Here is a 24,883-nt window from a genome sequence, read left to right on the forward strand (position 1 = left end):
GCCTTGGCACCCTCGTGCTCCACGCCAGGGTCCCTCTGTGCTCGAGTCTGGGATCCATGATGGCACTGGGGTCTATTCTGTTTGCTGCTTTGTCCGAGTGAGGCTTTCTCTGGGTGCCTGAACAGATGCCTCCAGTCTCAGTTCTGTTTGGCCCTCCCCATCCTCTTCTCCTCCAGGGAGGATTCATGGCTCGCCTCGTGGCTCTTCTGGGCACTTGGCAAGCTTCTGCGCACTTACGTTAGCTGCTCAGGTCTGTCTGGATGTGAGAGTTGTGTCCTCAGGCCAGGATTGCACTGGCACAGAGCAGGGCTCGGTCAATGGTCTGGATAATCCAGAGTCACTTACCTTCTGCTGTGCAGTCATTTACAATTCACGCCTGTGTGCCTGATGTCTTGTGACTCAGAATCTTCAAGACAGTCACAGGCTGGCCTCACAGATGCACGAGAGACTCATTTCTCTCATGGCACCCATTCCCTCCAGCACTCTGCTTGTGCGGGGAAACCTCAGTCATCTTGAAGACGCCTCCTGAGGCCCTCTTCTGGGTGAATGGGCTTCCTCCTTCACCATGACAGGCTACTGGGGAGAGCTGGGGTGCTCACATCCTCTCCTCACCCCAGATGGGCCTGGCTTAGCAAAACTGGCCAGAACTGGCCACTCTGCAGTGAGCTGGCAGGGCCCTCAGCATCAGATCAACAGGCTCAACTGCAGCTGCCTCTCTGGTTGGGAGGTTATAAGGCCATGAACCCTCTGCTGGCTAGACCACTGGCCCCTGGCCAGGGAGCCACCTAGGCAGTGCCAGGGAAGGACTGGGAAGGGAAGGGAACCTGCGGTCCCTGAGTCAAGCCTTGACTGCGCCCTCTTCTGTGGTTCGAAAGCCACACTTGGCCAGTAACCTGCCACGCAGGTGAGGAAGCTGGGGAGGACACGGTCCCAGAGCCTTGTCCATGTTGCAGAGAGGAGAGCCAGCTCTCTGCAGCCCTCTGTGCCCCCAGACCCCCGCTGGCCCCCAGGGACGCATTTCCTGCCCTTGGGATGCCTTGGCATGGATATAGGCTGGGAACAAACGGCACATCCAGTTGCCCTGCCTGTCTTCACAGAGGGGGCAGCAGACCTAGGGGGAGGTGTCCAAGACACAGGAATGAAGTGTCCTTACCAAAAGCTTCCGAGGACAGAAGTAAACCCCTCCTGCCAGCTTCTGCCCTGATTGCAGCTAGAAGCCAAGCTCCACGTGGGACACAGGTGTCCCTACTGCAGCATCTACAGCATGACAGAGGCCCATCCTTGGCTTTCCTGGAGCATGAATATCCTGAGGAGCACTGGCCCTGGCCTTGTAGGTCTTGCTGAGACTGGCTTAGATTTTCTGGCCCAGGAGCAATCGTCACCCAACCTCCAACTTGTAAATCTCGCCACAGAATCGGACCACAACCGTCTCTCCGGAATCTCGGCTGACCAGCCCTGCTTGTGTTTCCCTCTCCCGCAGAGCCACTGCCTTCTCAGGCTCCTCATCTGCACCTAAGAGCGGGAGTCTGGCTGCCCTCAGCACTCGCGTCCCACCCTGCAGCCAGCAGCTGCTGGCAGGAGAGTGGCCTCAGGGCAGCGGGAAGGGGACCTCCGGGGAGAGAATGAGGCCTGCGCAAGGGTCCTGGAAGGACGTAGGAGTCGCCCCGGCTTCCCTCCCCCAGGCCCTGGCTGGGCGCCGTGGGCTGCGTCCCAGTTGAGCCCGGCGTGGCCGTTTAATGGCGTCCCTCGGCGACCGAGGGGAAAGGGGCCTAGAGAGGCTGTGCCCAAGCGACGCTGCGAGGCCAGGCCGCGTCTCGGGCCAGGGCGGTCCCCTTGCCACTGCCGCTCTTGGCCGCCAGGACCAAGCGCAGCACGCGGCGTCGCGAAAGGGGCGGTCCTGGAAGGCGCGAAGGGGTCTCCGGATCTCGCGAACACGGCGGGGTCAGGGCGGAGTCCTCGGTCCTCGGTCAGGCGGCCGCCCAGAGCCCCGCGGGACACGGACGGCCCCGGCCCGGCTACCCGCGAGCCCCACGGGTCTGTGACGCCGCGGCTGCAGGCCCCGCCCCTCCGTGCCCCTCGCAAGGCCCTCTGGGAGTTGTAGTTCCAGCTCCTCCTCGGGCCGTCCCACTCCCTGATAATCCTGGAGCGCGGCGCCTCCCGGGGACCGAGGCCTGGGGCCCGGCCGTCTCCAGCAGCGCGGGCAGGAGAAGTGGCCCGGGCGGTCGGCGGACTGGGAGGGCGCCACCCGAGGACTACAACTCCCGGCCTGCCTCGCGCAGGCACCGCCCCGAGCTTCCGCCCCGGCGGCGCCGCGCAGCCCTGTGGGAGCCGTAGTCCGGGCGCGCGATTCACAGCGCCGCGTGCGCCCCGGGCGCGCCGTAGCCGCGGGGCCCGGGCCGGGCGCTACGCTACGAAGGCAGCGTAAGGCGGGCGCCGGACGCGGGCAGGGGCCGGGGCCGGGGCCGGGTCGGGGCGCCCGGTGGCTGAGGAGCGGGAGGCCGTCCGGGCAGCGCGGCCGGCGGCGAGAGGGGCCCCGCCGCTCTCCGGAGGCAGAAGTTGTGGATCGGCCGGCGGGGGCGAGCGGGCCCGGGGGCCGGGGCCGCGCTGCCCGGGCCGCGAGGACGAGGCGGCGCCGCCGGGCTGTGGAGGTGAGTCCCGTCGGCCGGGCCCGGCCGGGCGCCCAGCCGGGGACCCCGGGCGGGGAGCGCGGGCCCGGAGGGCGGCGGGGAGCGCGGGCTCGGCGTGGCGCAGGAGGCCTCGGGGGCCGGGCGCGCCGGGCTCCGAGCCAGGGCAGGGACGGCAGGGCCCTCGGAGTGGGGTCAGCCCTCCGCCCGCTGGCGCCTCCAGGCTGGTGGGGGCCAGGGCTGGGCTTGGGCGATGCTTCGGAGAGGAGCCCAGAGGAAGGCGGGAAGTCGGCAGGGACCTGGGCCATGTGGGTCACTTGAGGCCAGCCCCGGGGGCCGCGCACACCGGAGGCGGCGTCGGCTCTGCCTGCCCTTGAGTGCCCTTATATCCGGGCCCATCGTGCGGTCCTGGCCGCCTTAGGGATGTTGTGCTCGGTGCGGGCATCACTCCCCTGTCACTTGGGGAACGGCCTGGGGGCGGCCACCTGGCGTGGAGGGGCTGGCAGGAGCCCCGTCTGTCAGCCATGCCAGTGTTCTCTTCCGTGTTCCTCTGGGGCTGCTGCGGCACCAACTGGGAAGTTGCAGATCTGCCCTCTTCCTGCTGGCTGCAGAAGGGGCCCCTCTAGTCCCGACCGGGGGAACTCTTGTGTGGTCAGCGGGCCCTGGCCGGGCGAGCTCTCGGGGCCCCCTTACTGCTCTGGAGTTTGTTACCAGACTGCAGGTAACAAGACCCGGAAAGCAACGGTGAGGCCCAGAACCTGAGGTCAGGCCTGGGTGTGTGGGGTCAGTGGGGAAGACTGGGACTTCGTTGGGTGCTGAAGAGTTGTGTGCTTCTCCTTTGGGAAACCCGGATCTCTACCTCTGCCCAGGTCTGAGGGGTGCGGAAACGTGAGTCACAGTTCAGTGTGGGAGTGTTCGGTAATTGCCTCCGCGTTTCCAGAGTCTGGGGCTGGGCAAGGATATAGGGGTGATTCTGCCTTCCGGTTCTGAGTGACTTCTCGACTGTGAAGTGAGACAAGAGAGACTGTTTTTCTGGCCTGTCCGGGGGAGGCAGGTCCTGCAGGAAACCAGCTTGGCCTGGCCTTGGGTTGGGTGTGCCTTGCCTCCTCTGAAGTCCTTCTGCTTGCGGGAGGAGCACCCCTCTTTTTCCTGCTTCTGTCTGTGTCTGAGGCTCTCCAGAGCTCCTTGATTGGCAGAGGAACCAGTGACCTCTGAGTTCCCAGGAGAGCCTGAGGCTCAGTGACTGCATAACTGCACAGGGCCTCCTGTCTGGGCCTCCACAGACTGTGGTCTCTGAGAGCAGGAAGTGGCTGGTCCCCTGTACTCCTGCATCTGTGTAAGAGCCTCAAGCCCTGCTGGCTCTCTCTCCGGGTATCCCTCACTTTCTTCTTGTCCTGGCTTTGGGCAGCACTCCGGTAACCCCAGTGCCACAGGTGAGGAACCGAAGCTGGAGACAGCTGTTCACGGCAGGGGAGGGGCCGAGGGACGCTGAGTGGCCTGTCTTCTCCCTCCCGCTCGTTCCACCAGTTCACACGAGGCAATTGGAGGGAAGGATTCTGCTGCTCGGAAAATCCTCCACAACCACGGGTGTTGTTCATGGGCTTGAGCCGGTCAGTGAAGAACCTGAGGGGGGCCGGCCGCCCACGTGGCCGTTGGTGGCCGAGTAGCCCCTGGTCCAGCCCTCTGGCCCGCGGTGTGATGCCTCTACTCACTGCACCAGGTGTGGACAGGTGCTGAGAAGGCGGACGACATCATTAAACAAAACAGCTTGGGGTCTTTGAAAAACGGTGACAGAAACCCAGGAAGGCTGACGACTTGTCAGGTCTGTGTCTGTCCTGGGTGGCTGCTCGGCCCTGGACTGTGAGGCTGAAATGACAGGAGACACGGAGGGTGGGTTTGGGTGGTTTCCTCATCAGACACAGAGGAAGGAGACCCCCAGCCCGGGGGCTGCCTCATGCGCTTTGCTCTCCTGTTCTCCTGCTCTGTCCCTCTGGTCCTGCCCTAGACCCCGCCTTCTGACCCCTGGCACAGCAGGAGTGCCCAGAAACCCAGTGGGACTTGTTCTCTGCCTAAAGCTCTTGCGCATCCCTCGTAACCTCTCAGTGTGGATGTGGGTTTCCTCACCACCAGGCTGTGCCTCAGCTGCGTGGAGCCACTGGACTCTCATGCCCCGCGCTGGCGAGAACGCTGAGGTCTGTGCGGTTCTCATGTTACCCTCTAGCTGGTCCCTGGCTCCCCACTGTGGGATCTGCCTGCAGCACTTACACTTGGGACTGCCCTGTCTCCCTGCTGGATGTGGTGCTGAGGGCAGGGGCCGTTTCTGTTTCTTGGCAGGCCTAGTGCCTAGCACCACCCAACCGTGCACAGAGCAGGCGGCCAGTGAGCACCTGGGGTCGGCCCTCAGCACAGGCAGTTCTGAATACCACAGAGCAGGCGGTCAGTGAGCACCTGGGGTCGGCCCTCAGCACAGGCAGTTCTGAATATCACAGAGCAGGCGGTCAGTGAGCACCTGGGGTCGGCCCTCAGCACAGGCAGTTCTGAATACCACAGAGCAGGCGGTCAGTGAGCACCTGGGGTCGGCCCTCCCCACAGGCAGTTCTGAATATCACAGAGCAGGCGGCCAGTGAGCACCTGGGGTCGGCCCTCAGCACGGGCAGTTCTGAATACCTGGGTTCTGGCAGCCAAGGGGGACTCTTGGGTGCTCCAGGAAAGCAGCACAGCAGCCCCTGTGGCGTGGACACGGCCACACCTGAGCTCGACTTGTTTCCGAGCCTGAGAGAACAGGCTTGCTGGCCTGTGATCTTTGCATGTGTGTCTTGCTGCAGGGAGGCTATGGGTTGAGGCTGGGCCTGGAGACCTGTTCAGCCACACCCTGTCACTATGTGGGTCACACACAGCTGGGTGGAGACCGCACGGTACGTGGCCCAGGGAGGTGTCTGGGCGTGGAGTCTGTGGACAGCTACATTGTACCACTAGGATGGGGCGGCTGCTGGGCCCACAGGGTGCACGGAATGGGGGCTGTGGGAGGATAGGGGCATCCTAGCCCAGGGCAGGGACCCCAGGAGGGACCGTGTGGGCCCCCCAAGATGAGCTGCATCAGGCTGTTGCTTTGCACACTCTAAGGGGCCTCCCTGAGTGCTGCATGGGAAGCCAGCAGCGTGGCCGCCCTCCCCAGAACTCATCTAGGGCACCAGGGTGGACCCTTGAGTCCCGTCGGGTCATGGGCATCAGCCTCGCTGTCCTGGCCTCCAGATACCACGATTTCTCAGATTCCCTGAGGTCAAAGGGAAGCTTCAAAGGTTGCCATCCCCGCCTCCCTGGCGGTCCTAGACGGGATGGCAGGAGGACGCAGGGCCATCCCTGCTTTTTAAATGTCACAGTGACTGCAGTGTCCTGCTCCTCTGTGGAAGAAGCTTGCTTCGCTAATGAGGGAATTCCTCCTCATGCCCTTCCCCTCACTTTTCTTCAAAAAGTTGCCCTTTATTTAAAAAATTTTTTAAGTTTTATTTTTTTGAGCCAGGGTCTCGCTCTGTTGCCCACGCTAGAGTGCAGTTGCAATCATAGCTCACTGCAGCCTCAAACTCCTGGGCTCAAGTGATCTTCCTGCCTCAGCCTCCCAAAGCACTGGGACTACAGGTGGGCGCCACCACACTCAGCCTCTGCCCTTTGTAAGTAAAGTCCCCCAGGCAGGTTGAACCTCGTACACCTTCTGACCCCTGCCTGATCCCCACTCCCTACCCGCCACCTCCCTGCCGCCTGTAATGAGAAAGGCAATAAGTTTTGGAGCTTTCTGGAGTTCCTGCCCCTCCTGAAAAGGTGGCTGCAGAGAGGCTGGAGCTGATGGGGAAAGAGGTGCCAAGAGGCCTCCTCTGGGGCCCAGGGCCACACAGCTCCCAAGGCCCCAGTCTCCTTCTCTGGGGTGACAGGTGCTCCCTGTGTCCCAGAGGCTTCTGCTTGGCCACCAGCCAGGTCACCGGGCTGCCCAGACCAGGGCTGCTTCTGCCGCCACATGGCAAGCACAGAAGTAGATAAGTGCCAAAAACCACGAGTGCTTGTCTGGTCCCTTTTTTCCTGTTAAAAATAGAAGTCGGGGCTAGGTGCAGTGGCTCATACCTGTAATCCCAGCCCTTTCAGAGGCCGAGGCAGGTGGGTTGCCTGAGGTCAGGAGTTCGAGACCAGCCTGACCAAAATGGCGAAACCCCATCTCTACTAAAAATGAAAAAATTAGCTGGGTGTGGTGGTGTGTGCCTGTAATCCGAGATACTCAGGAGGCTGAGACTGTAGAATTGCTTGAGCCTGGGAGGCGGAGGTTGCAGTTAGCCGAGATGGCACCACTGCACTCCAGCCTAGGCGACAGAGCTATACTCCGTCTCAAAAAAAAAAAAAGAATAAAAAGTAGAATTCAGTTGGGCTCAGTGGCTCATGCCTGTAATCCTAGCACTTTGGAAGGCCAAGGTGGGTGAATCACATGAGGTCAGGAGTTAGAGACCAGCATGCGTGACCAATGTGACAAAACCCCCATCTCTACTAAAAATACAAAAATTAGCTGGGCGTGGTGGCGTGTGCCTGTAATCCCAGATACTTGGGAGGCTGAGACACTAGAATTGCTTGAACCTGTGAGAATTGCTTGAACCCGGGAGGCAGAGGTTGCAGTGAGTCGAGATGGCACCACTGCACTCCATCCTAGGTGGCAGAGCGATAACCTGTCTCAAAAAAAAAAAAAAAAAAAAAAAGCCAGGCACTGTGGCTCACGCCTGTAATCCCAGCACTTTGGGAGGTCGAGGCGGGTGGATCACCTGAGGTCAGGAGATTGAAACCATCCTGGCTAACACGGTGAAACCCCATCTCTGCTAAAAATACAAAAAAATTAGCCAGGCATGGTGGCGGGCGCCTGTAGTCCCAGCTACTCGGGAGGCTGAGGCAGGAGAATGGCGTGAACCCAGGAGGTAGAGCTTGCAGTGAGCCGAGATCACGCCACTGCACTCCAGCCTGGGCAACAGAGCGAGATTCCACGGCAAAAAAAAAAAAAAACAAAACAAAACAGAATTCAGCTGGGCGCAGTGGCTCACGCCTGTAATCCTAGCACTTTGGGAGGCTGAGGCAGGAGAATTGCTTCTTGAACCCCGGAGACAGAGGTTGCGGTGAGCTGAGATCGCGCCACTGCATTCCAGCCTGGGTGACAGAGTCTTACTCTGTCTCAAAAAAAAAAAAAAAAAAAAAAGAATTCAACATTAACGCTGAACTTATGAAACTAAAAGTCAGAATCCTGCGTGTTCCAATTTCCCTGACAACATCGTTTTACAAGACCTCACTGAGGTGGTGTGCAGCCCCAGAGACACAAAACGGGCACAGGAGTGACCCCATCTCCCCACACTGAGCTCCTCACCATCACGTTAGAGACGCCCTCTCCTCTCCTCCCACCCTCAAAGGCTGGGCAGCTCTGAAGGCGGAGAGGATCCCCCCCATCAGAGGGTGCGGGATTAGGGTTAGCCCATCAGAGGGTGCGGGGTTAGGGTTAGCATCGGGGCGTCTCAGAGCAGCTCTGAATGGGCTGAGGAAGTGAAGCCCTTTCCGGAGGGGCGGGTGGCACAGCACGGCCTGCGTGGCTGTAGACCCAGAGCTGCTCTGAGCCCTCTGGGCAGCTCCAGCCCCCAGTCTTCTGACTTCTACCCAGAGCTGGTGTCAGCGAGAGGTTTGTCCCAAGGCTTTCATTCCTGTGCCTGGCTCTTGGGTGGGCATTTCTGACTTTCAGCTGAGCTCTGTGGACCACTCATAAGAAGTGATGCTTGGGCTGGGCGTGGTGGCTCACGCTTGTAATCCCAGCACTTTGGGAGGCCGAGGCGGGTGAATCACCTGAGGTCAGGAGTTTGAGACCAGCCTGACCAACATGGAGAAATCCCGTCTCTACTAAAAACACAAAAAATTAGCCAGGCGTGGTGGTGGGTGCCTGTATTTCCAGCTACTCGGGAGGCTGAGGCAGGAGAATGGCATGAACCCGGGAGGTGGAGGTTGCAGTGAGCCGAGATCGCGCCACCGCACTCCAGCCTGGGTGACAGAGCGAGACTCTGTCTCAAAAAATAAAATAAAAAATTTAAAACCAACAAAAAGAGGGTGATGGCTGAGTGAGGAGTCCACAGTGGGCCCTACGCAGGGCCCAGGAAGGACAAGGCGGGAAGCGTAGGCGTCCTGCCCACCCGCAGTGGCTCCGCCACAGAAAGCATGACCTGAGAGAAGCAAAGCCGCCTGGCTCGAAGCAGCGGCTGCCCTGCTGGCAGTTGTAGTGGCCGGGTGGCGCTCGGGCCGGGGTCCAGGGGAGTCTAGGTGGCCACCTGGCTGTGTGCCTGAGCCCTGCCCAAGCTGGGCACCTTTCCCTGGCAGTGCCCGGGAAGCTCGGCTGCCCTCCCTGGCTGGTGCTGCTCTGCAGCCCTGCTCATGGACTCTTGCCCACAGCCTGTTCCTTGTAGCAGGGCCGGGCCGTGGGAGGTCCGGACAGGATCTTGAATGGCCTTGTCTGCGGTCCTGGCTGGCCGGAGGTTGACTGCACTGGACAGGTCAAGGGACTTAAACCCGGGTAGTGAGGAGCCAGCTGAGCCCCTGCTGCTCCCCGGGCTGCCTTTGGCGCTCGGACAGACATAGCTTCTAAGGCAAAGGGTCTCTCTTCTGGGGCTGATTTCCAGGGACTCTGGCTCCTGCAGAGAGGCCTGGAGGCGGGGCTTGGTGTTCCAGGGTCAGAGTCCTCCTGGTGGAAGCTGAGGTGCCTGATTAAATGCCTCCCTTTCTAGGCAGCAGCCCAGACGCGGCACAGAGAGGGCTGGGGAGCTTGCTGCAGCTTCAGGTGAGTTTGTTCCCAAGCCCTGTGGCTCATTTATGGGTTTGCTTGGGCTGCAGAACTGTTTGTGGAGCAGCAGGGTTGGAGTGCCCATGGCTGGGGGGCCTCTCCTCAGAGCCCTCGATTCACAGAACCCTTGGAGGCCGGCAGCCCTGCCTGCCCTGAAGAGCCTCGTTCTCCCAGGCATTTGGGCTGTGGTCCTGTCATGGGAGGCGACAGTGAGGGTGGCCTGGGGTCCCGACGGGGCTGTGGTCCTGTCATGGGAGGCGACAGTGAGGGCGGCCTGGGGTCCCGACGGGGCTGTGGTCCTGTCATGGGAGGCGACGGTGAGGGTGGTCTGGGGTCCCGACGGGGCTGTGGTCCTGTCATGGGAGGCGACGGCGAGGGTGGTCTGGGGTCCCGACGGAGGTGTTTGTCCCTTTGGTGACCTCCCTGTGCTGTGGCCCCGGCCCCCAGATGGAGCTCCCCGTCCCCACGGCAGCGCTGGGGCTGGGGCTGGTGAGGAGCCTGTGCACGGCCCCCGCCGCTGTCCTCAGCCAGGAGGGTGCCTGGTCCCTGGGGAGCGGCCTGCACCTGTTTCTGGAGAATGCTGTCCTGCCAGTTGTCATTTGGGGCAGGCGGTCGGAGTCCACGTCCTCCCCCAGGGCAGGGCCCTGGCCTGGTTTCTTGTAGGGACAATGGGAAGCCCTGTCCTCAGCCCTCCCGCCCTACTCATGCAGGAGCTTCCTGCCCTTGGGGTCATCTCCTCCACAGGGGCCTTAGCGTCAGTGGGGACAAAGGCAGAGGTGCCTGTCTTCGGGTTGTGAGGACCGACTGAGCTTTGCCCCAGTAGTGGCTGGCTCGTTTCCTGTCTGGACCAGCAGCCTCTGGTCTGGTGGGTGCAATTTTAGGGTGCACTGGGGTTGCCGTGGGGCAAGGCCAGGCCGCCAGCTGCCTGGACACAGGGGCCTCCGCTTTCCGTCTGCTGCCCCCCACACCCCCAGCTCGAGCAGGGGTGACACCGGGGCATCCTTGTTGGGGTCGCTGCGGTTCCCGTGGTGGCAAGATGGCTCTGTCAAAGATTGACGGAGATGTAGGGCCCAGGAGCGGGTGCTGTGTGAGTGGGACACGCCTGTGTCACCTGCGGGGCAGGGGAGGGCCCGGGGGTACAGCCGTGTACATGATTAGTTAGCAAGACAGTGAGGAGTGTGTGCGGAGTGGACACAGCTGTGGGTGCCGCCCGCGCAAGGCTGGGGGTCGCTGTGCCAGCCCTGCTCCCATGTGGGCTCCCAGCTCCCCAGGTAGGGACGCTGACCCTGGGAGCTGCCTTTGCCTGTGTCCACTGGAGCTTCAGGAGCATGTGTTCCGTCCCCACGGGTCACCCCCACTGAGCCCACCACCTACCAAGAGGCACCTGGAGACCTTGTCCTGCCACAGGTGGGCTGTCAAGGCCAGCACCAGAGACCCCCAGCGGACCTCAGTGGCCGCAGATGGAGCAGGGCAGCGACGGTCACCTCCAGGACTCAGCCCTGTGCTGAGCCCCGAGCAGTGTGATCATCGTGGCCCTTCTCGTGCATGTCCCCTGGCTGGACGATCCTTGCTGCCTTCATGGGGTGTGTGTGGCCTCATACAGGACAGGGACCGGCCAGGTGGCCCTGCTCATTAACCACTTGTCCCCACAGGGCAGTGGCGGCCTCACCTCTGCAATTCTCTGAGGCTGGATCTAGGCCACCGCCCTGTTTAAAACTAGGGCATTGGTTCCCAGGGAGGGCGGGGAGCTGCACGGTTGGACTTGTGGGGGGCAGGCATGGGTCCACACAGCCCGGGGCCCTCAGCACCCTGCCCCTCCAGGGAGCCCAGAGGCTGGCGTGGCTGCAGCCTGGCTCTGGGACAGTCGTAAGTCACGGCCACTCTTGAGGCGCCGCCCTGAGAGTGAGCCCCTGCGGTCACGGCTCCTGCTGGTTCCCATTCGCAAGCACCTAAAACAGCCTGGCCCACAGCAGAGGCCCAGGGGACACATGCAGCTCACAGGAGCAGCACAGATGCTCGGCCATCAGCAGGCCCTGCAGGAGCAGCAGTGGCCCAGGGCATGTCCCTGCGGTTAGGGGTCAGAGATCGGCATGCTCTGTAGGGGCCTCACCCTGCTGTCCCTGGGGGACTGGCCTGGGCACACTCCTTGGTGACAGTGCCCCTGCACCCCCCGACCCGGTTATTCAGACAGGGAGCTAGGATGGGAACCACGGACTGACCTGACCTGCATCCTCGGGGCCACTGCACTGGGTGATTCACGTGTGCCCAGGCCCTGAGGTGGGCCGGACCTGGGAGTGGCAGGCGAGCCTTCCTCCCAAGAGCCTCTGGCTGGCCGCAGCAGGCCCTGTCCCCGCTGTCCTCAGGCGAGTGGCCCTGGACATGATAACCCCCCTGCCGAGGTCTGGCCGGAGCCAGCACCCACGGCCGAGATGCAGTCAGCCCTGGCTGGGCGCTGTCCCTGGGGGTGGCTGCTGGTGCTGCCCTCCCTCCTTCCCACCACTTCTTGCCCATCTTTCCTGGGGCCCCTCGCATCAGAGTCTTCCTCCTAAATGCAGTTCCCTCCCTCTAGGGGAATGCGGGCTGGGAGCCTTTTTTTTTTTTTTTTTGAGACAGAGTCTCGCTCTGTCGCCCCAGCTGGAGTGCAGTGGCACAGTCTCGGCTCACTGCAACCTCCGCCTCCCGGGTTCATGCTATTCTGCCTCAGCCTCCCAAGTAGCTGGGATTACAGGCGCCCACCACCAGGCCCAGCTAATTTTTTTTGTATTTTTAGTAGAAACAGGATTTCTCCATCTTGCCCAGGCTAGTCTTGAACTCCTGACCTCGTGATCCACCCACCTCGGCCTCCCAAAGTGCTGGGATTACAGGCGTGAGCCACTGCACCTGGCCTGGGAGCCTCTTCTGTAGCTGCTCATCCTGTACTAGCATCTGTCCATCATGAGTGGACGGAACACGGGGACCCAGGACCCACAGCTGCACTCGGGAAGGCCGGCCGGCAGGGTGGATTTCGGGAAGAGCATCGGTGCCAGTTTCCCACAGTCACCCCTGTGATGGGACCCTCAGGTTGGCACGTGGCTGGCAGCTGTGTCCCGGGAGCTCTTGCTCCTTAGTGGGCCTCGCCAGCCAGGGCAGGGCCCCCGCCACCCGCACAGGGCTCTTGACTCCTCTGGCAGTGGATCGGGGCAGTTCAGCGATGCTGTCTCTGGAGATCCCCTGGCATGTGCTGGAAGATCCCGGAGAGGGCTTAACAGAGCCAGCCGTCCAGCCTCTGTGACAGGGATGTTTGCTTTTCTGGGCAGGCTCTTCTCTTCTCTTCCGAGCACCCACGAGAGGGGACTGTGCTGTCCCTACTCTCCTAGGACAGGCCTCCCTCCTGTCCAGTTGGGCCCACAGGGTCAGTTGCCTGAGACTGGCTCCAGCTCAAGAAGGGTTTTCTGAGCGAGCACAGGGGAGCAGGAGGCTGGTGAGCAGCTCGCTTCCTGCCCTGGGTGCAGCTGGGCACCACTTCTGCCTTGGGCCTGCTAAAGGCATCAGTGAGGAGCAGGCGGGGCCTGGTAGGAGCCTGTGTTTCTAGCAGCGCGCGTGACCCCAGGTGCCACGCGGGTGAGTGCGTGGGTGGGTGAGAGGCGAAGGAGCTGAGGCTGGCCCTGGCGGGTGCGTAGTCCTCACACAGAACAGGGGCAGGGCTCCTGTCAGAGCCAAACCAGCTCAGAGCCCGGTGCAAGCAGTTTCTGTCCCATGGCACCTCCGCTAGTCTCGGCTCCCACCCAAGCCCTGCCCTGCCCTGCCCTGCCCTGCTCAGGGTTTGGCTACAGAAGGGGAGTGTCAGAAATGCCCAACCTGTCTCCCATGAGGGACTCCTGCGTGGCATGGGCTGGGGAACGCAGTGGCCGTTTGGGTGGTTCCGGCGTCTGGCGTAGCCACGTGAGAGGCCCTGGGTTGATGTGGGCTCCCTGCTAGCGAGCCTGCTCCGTGCGTGCTGGGCTCCCGGCCTTGCTTCCATGTGGCATTCGAGGCCCCGTGGACCTCGCCTGCGTCCTGCGCCTTTGAGCGCTGCCCCTCGTGGAGGCCGCCAGCATTGGTGGCTGCAGGGCCTGTAGTGTGGCACGTCCAGAGACCCGGCCTGGAGAACGGGTCCTGGATGTCTCCGTCATGTTTTACGTTCGTTTCACACGGACGCAGCGATGTCTCAGATACCTCGGATCACGCAGAGCACATCGCCAAGGCTTGTTTTGTCTGTTCCTTTTCACCTGTCTTACGTGGCTACCAGGAGATCCGCCACGACTCCCGTGGCCCCCGTCCACACTGCGTGGCGCTCTCCGGCGTGGCCGCCAGGTGCCCCTTCGAGGGCAGGTGTGAGTACAGGGTGGTCCCTGTGGAGAAGCACCCGCAGGCGAGTGAGCCAGGCTGTGCCCTGCAGACCCCGAGGCTTGAATTTCATGGAACTCTCACCTCTCACAGAGTATTGTTTTTCTTTTGATTTTTTTCCAACCATTTAAAAATTTAAAAGCCATTGTTGACTTGCGGGCTGGACCAGACTTAGGGCTGGGCTCTGGTCCACACCCCACACTGGCCCCGTGTGTCCTGTGCCCGTTCTGCCTGCAGGGCAGGCCTGAGCTACCACAGGGTGGCAGGGCCTCCAGGGCGCAGGGCCCGCAATGCTTCAACCCTCCACGACCCCAGCACCTTCAGAGAAGACGGACCCTCGTGCCGAGTGAAGTGGTTCAGGCGAACGTCATCACCACACGGGGGACACGGCGGCTTCCGCCCCAGGCCTCAAAGGAGAGGGGATCCAGAATTCTCTGTCTCACCCCCTCAGCCCCTGCCCTTGAAGCTTCTGTCCCCAAGGCTGTGGGGAGGAACCAGGGAAGGGCTGGCGCGTCTGCTGTGCGATCCCAGGTGCTCGTGCCTCGCTGAGCTCGGCCCCTGCGGCCTCAGAGCTGCAGGCCCCTCCCGGGTGCCAGAGCACTGACTGGAAAGGCCCCCCACATCCCTGCCCTCTGCTGCTCCCCACTGTCACGTGGGAGAAGCTGGAACTGCACCCCCAACCCCTCAGCCTGCTCACCTAGGGCTGACCCCAGGCCTCTCTGAGCTCCAAAGGGTATGTCCTTTGGTGCTTTTTTTTTTTTTTTTTTTTTGGCTTTGTCTCCCAGGCTGGAGTGCAGTTGTGGTGCTCAAGCCATCCTCCCACGTCAGCCTCCTGAGTAGCTAGGTCTACAGGTGCACACCACCACACCCGGATAGTTTTTAGTTTTCTGTAAAGACAGGGTCTCACTGTGTTGCCCAGGCTGGTCTTGAACTCTTGGGCTCAGGTGATCCCCCACGCACGGCAGCTTTGACCCTTACTTGACCATTTCCTCCTAAGCTCTACCCTGACGCTGGCTGTGTGTCCCAGAGACTTAATCAGAAGCTGGAAGAAGGGCTGTGAAGTGTGTGACAGCAGGAACTACTGGTCAACCCACAGCTGGCCAGCCTGCCTGGACGCTACCTTGGCCCCGATCTTGGCAGGGAGAGGGGAGTGTATTGGACTCTGGGGAGAGCAGCTGCCTGCACTGGCAGGGTCCTCCCTTCTCGGGGTTAACGTTCTCAACTGTATTTGATTTCTCCTCAGCCAGAGGGGGTAAGATGGCCTTCCCAGAAGCACAGGTGGGCCGCGTGTCAGAGGCCCTGGACAGCCTGTGCCTCTCCCGGGCCTCCCAGCAGGGGTGGCTCTCGCCTCTCTGGGTGGGAGACCCCAGGAACCGGCCCCCGCCCTCAGCCACAGCCTCACAGGTTCCTTGTTTCTCCGGGCCTGGGGCGGGCACAGGCTCTGTGAGTGCACATGGCACGGTCGGGCTCCCGTCCTTCCGGAAGGCTCCAGAGTGGCATATGGGCAGATCTCCATCCAGCCTGGCCTGCAGCAGCTCCCTACAGCCTCTGCTACCTCCCCTGCCTACCTTTGGGGAGACATTCTCCTGACCCTTTCTTCTGTGATAAAGCAAAAGCGTGTGATCTCTTTTCTCACCAAGGAATAAAACGTCTCTGAATACCACAGACGTGATGCCAGAATTTTGGGGGTCGGGGGGTGTCCTAGGGCCCTGAAGGAGGAGCTCCGTGGGTGCCGAAGTCGGGCTGCAGGCCCTGCGCTGAGATGTCCCCTCAGCCTACCCCAGGCGGCTGGGCATGCTGGGAAGTCCTCCCGGGCTGTGTGTGAATCATGCTGTTTCTTCTCTATTTTCTCTCTGTGTATTTTTGTTGTGTGTCGTTCTCACCAGCCGGCCGCCCTGTCTCTTCCCTCCATGCTCCGCTTCGCCCGCTGCCGGCCAGAGGTGACCAGGTCCGGCTCTCAGCACGGCCGCCGGCCGGGGGGCCATGGGGAGCTCTGCCTCCTCCCTGGCCGCAGAGACCGAGTCGGACCACAGCTTCCCCGGGGGGCCGCCCTACCCGGGTCCCCCGACAGCGGCTGGCTGGTGTAGGAGCGGCCCAGGGGGGCCCGTCTGGGGAGGTGCCCTGGTCAGCCGGCAGCACCAGCCCCCACGGCCCCGGGCCCGAAGGTAAGAGGTGGGGAGGGATGGCCCCGGAGGGGTCCCAGGGGCAGAGGGCCTCGTTCTCAGGGTGCCCCCTCCTTGGCAGAGGTGCTTGCAGAGAAGTGGTTCCCTGCTCCTTCCAGCTGTGGCAGCTCTCTTCCCCGGGGTGCAGGAGCTGAGCAGGTCTGAGACCCCGGCCTCGGCCTGGCTGGTTGGTGGTGGGGTTGGGGCTCGTGCGCCCAATCCCAGCGGCCCTGTGTTTCTCACAGGCTGTGCTGCTCCACGCAGAGAAGCTATTCCTGAAGCTTCTCTTTGGGCTAGGGTCGCTGGCGGCTGCAGGCTCTGGGCATATTGCCTGCTGCCCACGGTTTCAAAGCTGCCAGCGCTCGCTGGGCTCCACCTGCTGCCCCCCTGGGGGTCACAGGCCGCATGGCTTGGTGGCCGGACTCCACGTGCTGGCTCCTCACAGCTGTCACCGTGGCCTTGGCTACCCGCTGCGCCCCTCAGGAGCCCCGTCAGGTGCTGAGGTGCCTGCTGTGGGGGCAGCCAGGTGCTGAGGTCCCCACCGATGCTCCTGCCGTCACCCCGTCCTGGCCCTCACTGGAGGCAGGGACGCTCAGGGGCCCGGGGCCTCGGGGCCGGTGCTGCAGTGGCTGCCGTTGCTCTCACAGAGGGTCCAGGCTTCTGAAGGCAACGTGCCTGCGTCTCACACTCGAAAGGGCCCGCCAGGCTGCACCTGGCGGCAGCTTCCTGCAGACCCAGCTCCCACGGGGGACAGTGTCCTGCTGTCTGTGGCCCCAGGTGGGAGGGATGGGCGTGGAGCTGCAGGCAGTGGACAAGGCCATGGCAGGTGGCATCCACGCTGAGGCCTGAGTTCCGGCCGACAAGGAAGGGCTGGGGATGCAGGGATTAGCCAGGGGCCGTATGGGGAAGCCCCGGAGCCTCGTCTGCGAGTTACCCCGATGGACAGGGAGACACGGCAGAGGCAGGGCCGGGGAGGGGCCGTGTGGGGCCTGGTGGTCGGCAGCGGAAGGGTCTGTGCTCCTCCTGCATGTGGTGGTGCCGGAGCGCCTCCCAGTTCCTGGTGTTACCGCACCAGCCGCCTCCCTGTGAGCATCTCCACATGTGCCGACAACAGCTTTGTTGAGGTAGAACTTACCAGACTCACCTGTTATAAGAGGGCAGTTTGGTTACTCTTAGCGGTTTGTAGAGTTGTGCAGCTGTCATTGCAATCCAGCGTCACAGCCCAGAGGGACCCCCAGCCCCACAGTCCAGCGTTACAGCATCCCACAGCCCACAGGGACCCCCAGCCCCACAGTCTGGCGTTACAGCATCCCGCAGCCCACAGGGACCACCAGCCCCAGACGGCCACTGACCGGCTTCCTGTCTTGGTTTGCCTGGTGCGTGGCTGTGGGGCCACAGGACGTGGCTGGCCGGGTTTGCCTTGTGCAGAAGGTGTGTGGATGTGGGGCCACAGGACGTGGCTGGCCGGGTTTGCCTTATGCAGAAGGTGCGTGGATGTGGGGCCACAGGACGTGGGGCCCCGTGTCTGGCCTCTTCACTCGGCACGGTGCCCTCCAGATCCATGCACGTGCAGCCCGAGGCAGTTTCATTCACTGCTCCTTTGCAGGATTAACCGCATTTTATCTGTTCATGGGTGCTAGGACTGCTTCCACGTGGCTTCTGTGGACGATGCTGTGAACATTCTTTACGAGGTTTTGCGTGGACCTGTTTTCATTTATCTAGCGTAGATACCTAGGAGTGGGATTGCTGGGGCGTGTGGTGAACTTTCGTAACGTCTTAAGGAACTGCCAAGCCATCTTCCGCAGCGGCTGCATCACCTAGTTCCCACCAGCAACGTTGGGGAGGGTCCTGGCGTCTCCTCGCCCTCGACAGCTCCTGCTGTTGTCTGTCCTTGTGATTCTGGCCATCCCAGGGGGTGGGAGCTGGTGTCTCCTTGGCTTTGATCTGCGTTTCCCTGGTGGCCAGCCATGTGGGGCCTCTCTCCCTGTCTCATCCATCCGTGCCTGTCTTTTTTTCATTCATTCACTTATTTATTTATTTAGAGACAGGGTCTCACTCTGTCACCCAGGCTGGAGTACAGTGGTGTGATCACAGCTCACTGCAGCTTCTTCCTGGGTTCAAGAGAACCTCCCATCTCAGCCTCCCAAGTAGCTGGAACTATAGGCGTGCACCACCATAGCTGGTTAATTAAAAAAAAAAAAAAAAAAAAATTTGCGCAGGCGCAGTAGCTCACGCCTGTAGTCCCAGCACTTTGGGAGGCCAAGGCGGGTAGATCACCTGAGGTCAGGAGTTCAAGACCAGCCTGGCCAACATGGTGAAACCCCATCTCTACTAAAAAATTAGCTGGGTGTGGTGGCGGGCACCTATAATCCTAGCTACTAGGGAGGCTGAAGCAGGAGAATCGCTTGAACCTGGGAGGCGGAAGTTGCAGTGAACCGAGATTGCACCACTGCACTGCAGCGTGGGCGACAGAGTGAGACTCCGTCTCAAAATAAAATAAAATAAAAATACAAACCCTGAGCTTGGGAGGGTCCAGGCTGCAGTGAGCTGTGATCGTGCCACCGCACTCCAGCTTGGGCGACACAGTGAGACGCTAGACGCTGTCTCAGAAAAACTTAAACAGTACAGAAAAATGTAGAAAGAATTGTCGTTCCCTTTCTCGTTTTCCAGAGGGCAGAGGACTCTCGACCCCTGCTTTTTGAGCACCAGGCCGAGTTTCAGACCTCAGGAGGGCCTCTCCAGTCTGCAGCTCCCAGCGGCCTTGGGCCACGCTCCCGGGATCCCCAGGGACTGGCCTAGGACTATTGGGGGTGGTGGCAGTGGTTCTGGCTACGAGGAAGGAGGCGGAGCCGCAGGGCAGGCGTGGGGTCTGCTGTGCCGGGTGTGTGGGGCGTGTCTTAGACTTTGGACCTGGCCTGCAGGGTCAGGCCGTGGTGTCTGATGACGCCACGTTGCTCTTTCTCTTTCACTCTGGCCTCCTGCCGAGCCCTCCTCTGGGTCGGCATCCCTGGGGCCACTCCTGCCCCTACCTGCTGCTGTGGGGCCTGAGCTCCAGGCAGCTCCTGTCTGCTACTGCAAACAGGCCCCCAAGGTGCATGGTGAGGAGACCCCCAGGCTAGAGATGGGCGAGAGTGGTGGGAGAGCAGACTGCGGGAAGGCAGGCAGGGCTCCACACGCGGAGCCCTCCCCACCACGTGCACGCACAGGCGACCCCCGCTGTGCTCCGACAGAAGGCGCTGGGACTGGGGAAGATCAGCGCAGCAGCCCTGGCGTTGACTGAAGAGCTGCCTGCCCGGCTCGCTGCCCTGGTGGCCGCTGAATTCTCCCAGCGCCCCAGGAGAGCAGGTGCTGTGGCCCCATGACTGCTCCCCCATATGGATGAAGGGGTGGTGCACAGGCTGGCGGAGCCTGGGAGAGCCAGGTGCAGCCTGTGTCTCCCCCGCAGCGTGCGGCCGGCGCGGGGCTGAGGTCCCTGTACAGCTGACAGTGTGCCTGGCTCCCTCAATCAGTAAATCAGTAATCTACGGGCCAGGCACTGGCGGCTTAGGACAGAGAGGCAACAAGAGTAGACCCCACCTGGGAAGGCTGACCAGTGCCGGGCTGTGGCCAGCCTAGGAGAGTGCAGCCCAGCTCGAGGGAGGCACCACTCCTGCCCCTCAGAGCACTGAGCAGAGCCCCCCATGGTATCCCCCACCCTGGGCACAGCAGGAGGAGCTGCCGACCAAGCCTGGCACCCGGTGTGCCCCGAGAGCCGTCCCGGCACAGGTTGCAGAGCTGCCCTGGCCGGACAGGGCATCTGTGTTTCTCAGTGTGGCCTCAGGGCTCCGGTGGCTTTGACCGAGGCCCTGGGGGACAGAATGCAGCTTCCTACTCCTCACTTTTCCTAAGAAAGAGGCCGCCTCCCAGGACTGGGGCTGCGCCAGTCACAGGCCTGTGGCCTCCGTGCTCCGGGTGCTGCTGTCCCGGCTGCTTCGGGGCGGGCTCCGTCTTGCACACAGCGAGCGGCTTCATCACCTCCCTTTTGAATTGGAGCTGAGTGTTGGCAACGCCCAGATAACTGGGGCACACAGGTCTTTTGTGTTGGATTTTTCTGGACACTTGCCTCGATTTTCCATTCAACTTGGCCTTTATGCAGTAAGGAGCGGCCTGTCGTCTCCTCTCACGTCGTCGTCTCCCCTCACGTCGTCTCCCCTCACGTCGTCGTCTCCCCTCACGTCGTCTCCCCTCACGTCGTCGTCTCCCCTCACGTCGTCTCCCCTCACGTCGTCTCCCCTCACGTCGTCGTCTCCCCTCACGTCGTCTCCCCTCACGTCGTCGTCTCCCCTCACGTCGTCTCCCCTCACGTCGTCGTCTCCCCTCACGTCGTCTCCCCTCACGTCGTCGTCTCCCCTCACGTCGTCATCTCCCCTCACATCGTCTCCCCTGAGCCCGTTCCCTTCGAAGGTACCCATCCTACAGTAGTGAGGGCTCCTTGCTGAGCACGTGTGGCTGTGACTTTAGGAGCATTCTGGGTTGAGAATTCCAAAAGGGCTTTGCTTAGGCGTAGCTTTGGGTCTTTGGGCTCCTGACGCAAGCTTTTACTTCCAGGCTTTGGTGGTCTGGCCTCAGGAGGTCAAGGCTGCAGTGAGCCGTGCGTGAGCCGCTGCACCATCCTGGGCAACAGAGTCAGACTCCATCTCTAGAGTTCAAAAAAACATCTTTGTAAGGGTTTCAGGTCTCTGAGCCCATGAACCTGCCCAGGCCCTGCAGAGGAGAGGGTGGCCCTGGAGTGGCTGGGGGGTTGTGGAGACCAGAACCAGTGCAGAAGGGCAGGGAGGGTGGGGGCCCTGCCGAGGTCTCCCGCCACTGACCCCTGACCCCTGACCCCCTTCCACCTCGGCCCACCGAGAGAGGCCGGCACAGCGCAGACTGCGGGGTCAGTGATGCTCCACTCAGAGTCTCCAGCCATGGAAGGGCCGTGGCCTGCCTTCGCCCTCCTCACCCGTGTCCCGGGGCCACGTTTGAACTTTAGGCCTTGTTCTGACTTCATTGAAACCCTCCTGAACTGCAGACCGTCTTCCTGACCCACCTGGGTTTTGCCAGGATGACTCCGAAAGGCGTCTCCCAGCAGACATACCCCGCTGGCGATTTGTTGGTCCTGGGGACCTGGGTTCTCTTTCTCCTCTCTGGAGCCGGTGAGGCTGTCCTTACTAGTCAGTGACAACTACAGGGCCAAAGGGAGGGTGTGTCCCAGGAGGCCCAGCCCACCTCTGCCTGCACCTGCGGTCAGAGGGGTGCAGAGTCTGTGAAGGCACCTCCCGGAGTAGGGGCTGCAAAGATCATGGCCACTCTGCCACCCACAGGGGCCCGGGCCAGACGCCTGGGCTGTGCCACCTCGGCAACCAGGCCAAGGAATGTGCAGGTGCGGCTGGGAGCCCGCCGGCCACAGCTGCATCCATGCCCTTCTCCGAGTGGGTGATGGCGGGGAGAGGCCTGGCTGTCTGCAGGCAGATTGCTTGGGCTTTCACAGAAGCCCCGCTGTTAGAGCAGGTTCCCGGCCTTGGGTCTCTCTGTTCCAGCTGGACGCCCTGAGCCTCGCCGGGCCCAGTCCACCCCCGTCCACTCTGCCAGGGGCAGCTCAGAGCCCTTGCCACGCGGGGCTGAGCGCAGGGAAGGCAGCATCACAGAGTTCACTCGGCTCCACAAAACAACCGTGTTGCTTGCGGAGACTTTTTGTTTTTTTGCTTCTTATGAAGAGGCAAGTTTTCTTTCTTCCTGAACAAAAAGGTTTTCGATGGAGCACAAGATTCATGCCATATTTACAAGAACAATTGATTTTTCTGCCAGGCAGAGCAGCCAATCTGTCTCGGAGGCTGTGCTGTGGTGTGGGGAGGCCCCTTGCTCAGATCAGCCCATGCCTTCCCCAGGCCCCGGCCCATCCACCTGCCCTTCCGTAGGTCTGAGCACCTCTTCTTCCACGCCCAGGACGACCTGGTCCTGAGCCTGGCCGGGACCCCCTGCTATCTGCTATCCACAGGCCTGGTGACAGAGAAAGCAGTGCCCTGCAACAGCAGCCTGGCTTTGGGGTGCTCAGCCCTCTCTGTAGGATCCTGTGTGGCTGAAGGGGTCTGCCAGGCCTCCAGCGGGCAAGAGGGGCCCTGAGCCATGGATCCATTCTGGGCGGAGGCAGCCCCCACCGCCGCCTGCCTCAAATGCTCAGCCCTAGGCTTTCGGCCCCGTAGCTCTGCAGCCACAGACGGGTGCCTTCCCCAGGCCGAGAGGAGGGTGGGGTCCAGCCGCTCAGGACCTCACAGGGTGGCCCTGATGAGCACCTTCCCTTGCAGCCACACCCACTCGCCCGGGTCTATGGCCACGGTCGGAGAGTGGTCCTGTGCGCGCTGCACCTTCCTGAACCCGGCCGGCCAGCGCCAGTGCTCCATCTGTGAGGCCCCCCGGCACAAGCCCGACCTCAACCACATCCTACGGCTCAGCGTGGAGGAGCAGAAATGGCCCTGTGCCCGCTGCACCTTCCGCAACTTCCTGGGCAAGGAGGCCTGCGAGGTGTGCGGCTTCACCCCGGAGCCTGCACCTGGGGCTGCCTTCCTGCCAGTCCTCAACGGGGTCCTTCCCAAGCCACCCGCCATCCTGGGGGAGCCCAAGGGCAGCTGCCAGGAGGAAGCAGGTCCAGTGAGGACTGCGGGACTGGTGGCCACGGAGCCCGCCAGGGGGCAACACGAGGACAAGGACGAGGAGGAGGAGGAGCAGGAGGAGGAGGAGGGGGCGGCGGAGCCCATTGGGGGCTGGGCCTGTCCGCGTTGCACGCTGCACAACACGCCCGTGGCCAGCTCCTGCTCCGTCTGCGGGGGCCCACGCAGGCTCTCGCTGCCACGGATCCCTCCTGAGGCCCTGGTGGTCCCGGAAGTGGTGGCCCCGGCCGGCTTCCACGTCGTGCCTGCCGCGCCTCCACCTGGCCTCCCTGGGGAAGGTGCCGAGGCCAACCCCCCAGCCACCAGCCAGGGCCCAGCTGCCGAGCCAGAGCCGCCCAGGGTCCCGCCCTTCAGCCCCTTCTCGTCCACCCTGCAGAACAACCCCGTGCCGCGCAGCCGACGCGAGGTTCCCCCCCAGCTGCAGCCGCCGGTGCCTGAGGCTGCCCAGCCGTCACCCTCTGCCGGCTGCAGGGGACCCCCCCAGGGCTCGGGCTGGGCTGGGGCCTCCCGCCTAGCAGAGTTACTGTCTGGCAAGCGGCTGAGTGTGCTGGAGGAAGAGGCCACGGAGGGTGGCACCAGCCGCGTAGAGGCCGGCAGCTCCACCTCGGGCGGTGACGTCATCGATCTGGCCGGAGACACCGTGCGTTACACGCCTGCCAGCCCCTCCAGCCCCGACTTCACCACCTGGTCATGTGCCAAGTGCACACTCAGAAACCCCACAGCGGCCCCCAGGTGCTCGGCCTGCGGCTGCTCCAAACTGCACGGCTTCCAGGAGCACGGCGAGCCCCCCACCCACTGCCCCGACTGTGGAGCCGACAAGCCCAGCCCCTGCGGCAGAAGCTGTGGACGGGTGTCCTCGGCCCAGAAGGCCGCCCGCGTCCTGCCCGAGCGCCCGGGCCAGTGGGCCTGCCCTGCGTGTACCCTGCTCAACGCACCGCGGGCCAAGCACTGCGCCGCCTGCCACACGCCTCAGCTCCTGGTGGCCCAGCGGCGGGGGGCCGCGCCCCTGAGGCGCAGGGAGAGCATGCACGTGGAGCAGCGGCGGCAGACGGACGAGGGCGAGGCCAAGGCGCTCTGGGAGAACATTGTGGCCTTCTGCCGGGAGGTGAGGCGCCCCCTCGCCCTCTTCCTGCTCCTGAGCCTCCTGCTCCCGCCCTCCCCTTCCTAGGCTTTGGGCTCTGGCCATGGGCTGGGCAGGAGCCCACAAGGCCTAAGACGTGATGGGGAGGGCAGCACCCTCCGCCCCGAGGCTCCAAGCTCCCGACGGCCGAGGGTCCAGCTTGGCCTCCTGACCCTTGGTCCTTCCTGGTGACCGAGACTCAGGACCATCACCGCCTCTCAGCCCCACGGCCAGGAGGGCCCCAGAGCCCCACCTGATGTGCCGCAGGAGGCGAGGGCTTCCCAGGGGCAGTGTGGAGACCCCGCTGAAGTGCGAGGCCGGGATGTGCCTGTGCTTCGCCCTCTAGAGTCCAGGGTGGCATCACCCACAGGTCAACTGGGGAACGGCCTGCACCCTCCCCAGCAGGGCCAGGGCCAGAGCCGTGCTGCCACCCACTGGGGGCTGTGCTGTCCTCCTGGGCCCACACGTCCCCTGCTCCTCACCTGTCGCCAGCCAGTGGCCTCTCCACTAGGGCTGAGGGCTTCCTCCACACAGGGCCGAGCGCCAGGTCTGTGGCTGTCGACGCTCCACCCGTCCCTTCGGGGCTCAGGCAGTGCTTTTGGGCGCTCTCCTGGGTGGGGTCTTGTCCCTGCCAGGTGGAGCGAGGCCACCCTGCCCAGCCTGAGCACATGGCCGTGGTCTCTGCAGAACAACGTGAGCTTCGTGGATGACAGCTTCCCTCCCGGGCCCGAGTCTGTCGGCTTCCCCGCGGGCGACAGCGTGCAGCAGCGCGTGAGGCAGTGGCTGCGGCCCCAGGAGATCAACTGCTCCGTCTTCAGGGACCACAGGGCCACGTGGTCTGTGTTCCACACACTGCGGCCTTCAGACATCCTGCAGGGGCTGCTGGGGAACTGCTGGTGAGGCCCTGTCCGAGGCTGGGGGGAGCTGCTGGAGAACTGCTGGTGAGGCCGTCTCCGAGGCTGGGGGGGGCTGCTGGAGAACTGCTGGTGAGGCCGTCTCCGAGGCTGGGGGGGGCTGCTGGAGAACTGCTGGTGAGGCCGTCTCCGAGGCTGGGGGGCGCTGCTGGGGAACTGCTGGTGAGGCCGTCT

The 24,883-nt window shown here is 62.8% G+C and overlaps 1 protein-coding gene across 8 annotated transcripts in view; it reads left to right on the top strand.

Annotated features, from left to right (window-relative positions):
- The first annotated feature begins 2,325 nt into the window (after positions 1 to 2,325).
- The window catches only part of CAPN15 (calpain 15), a 28,368-nt gene continuing 5,810 nt past the window's right edge, over positions 2,326 to 24,883 (top strand). The window contains exons 1-5 of one of the 8 annotated variants that reach the window (XM_054455258.2): positions 2,326 to 2,648; positions 9,407 to 9,459; positions 15,714 to 15,992; positions 22,313 to 23,780; positions 24,483 to 24,691. In XM_054455258.2, the coding sequence (XP_054311233.1) occupies positions 15,811 to 15,992; positions 22,313 to 23,780; positions 24,483 to 24,691 (1,859 nt within the window). In that variant the 5' untranslated portion in view covers positions 2,326 to 2,648; positions 9,407 to 9,459; positions 15,714 to 15,810. The other 7 variants (XM_054455261.2, XM_054455255.2, XM_054455257.2 and 4 more) reach the window with 7 other exon arrangements.

The sequence above is a fragment of the Pongo pygmaeus genome, chromosome 18 (genome assembly GCF_028885625.2).
Source record: "Pongo pygmaeus isolate AG05252 chromosome 18, NHGRI_mPonPyg2-v2.0_pri, whole genome shotgun sequence".
Taxonomy (NCBI): Eukaryota; Metazoa; Chordata; class Mammalia; order Primates; family Hominidae; genus Pongo; species Pongo pygmaeus.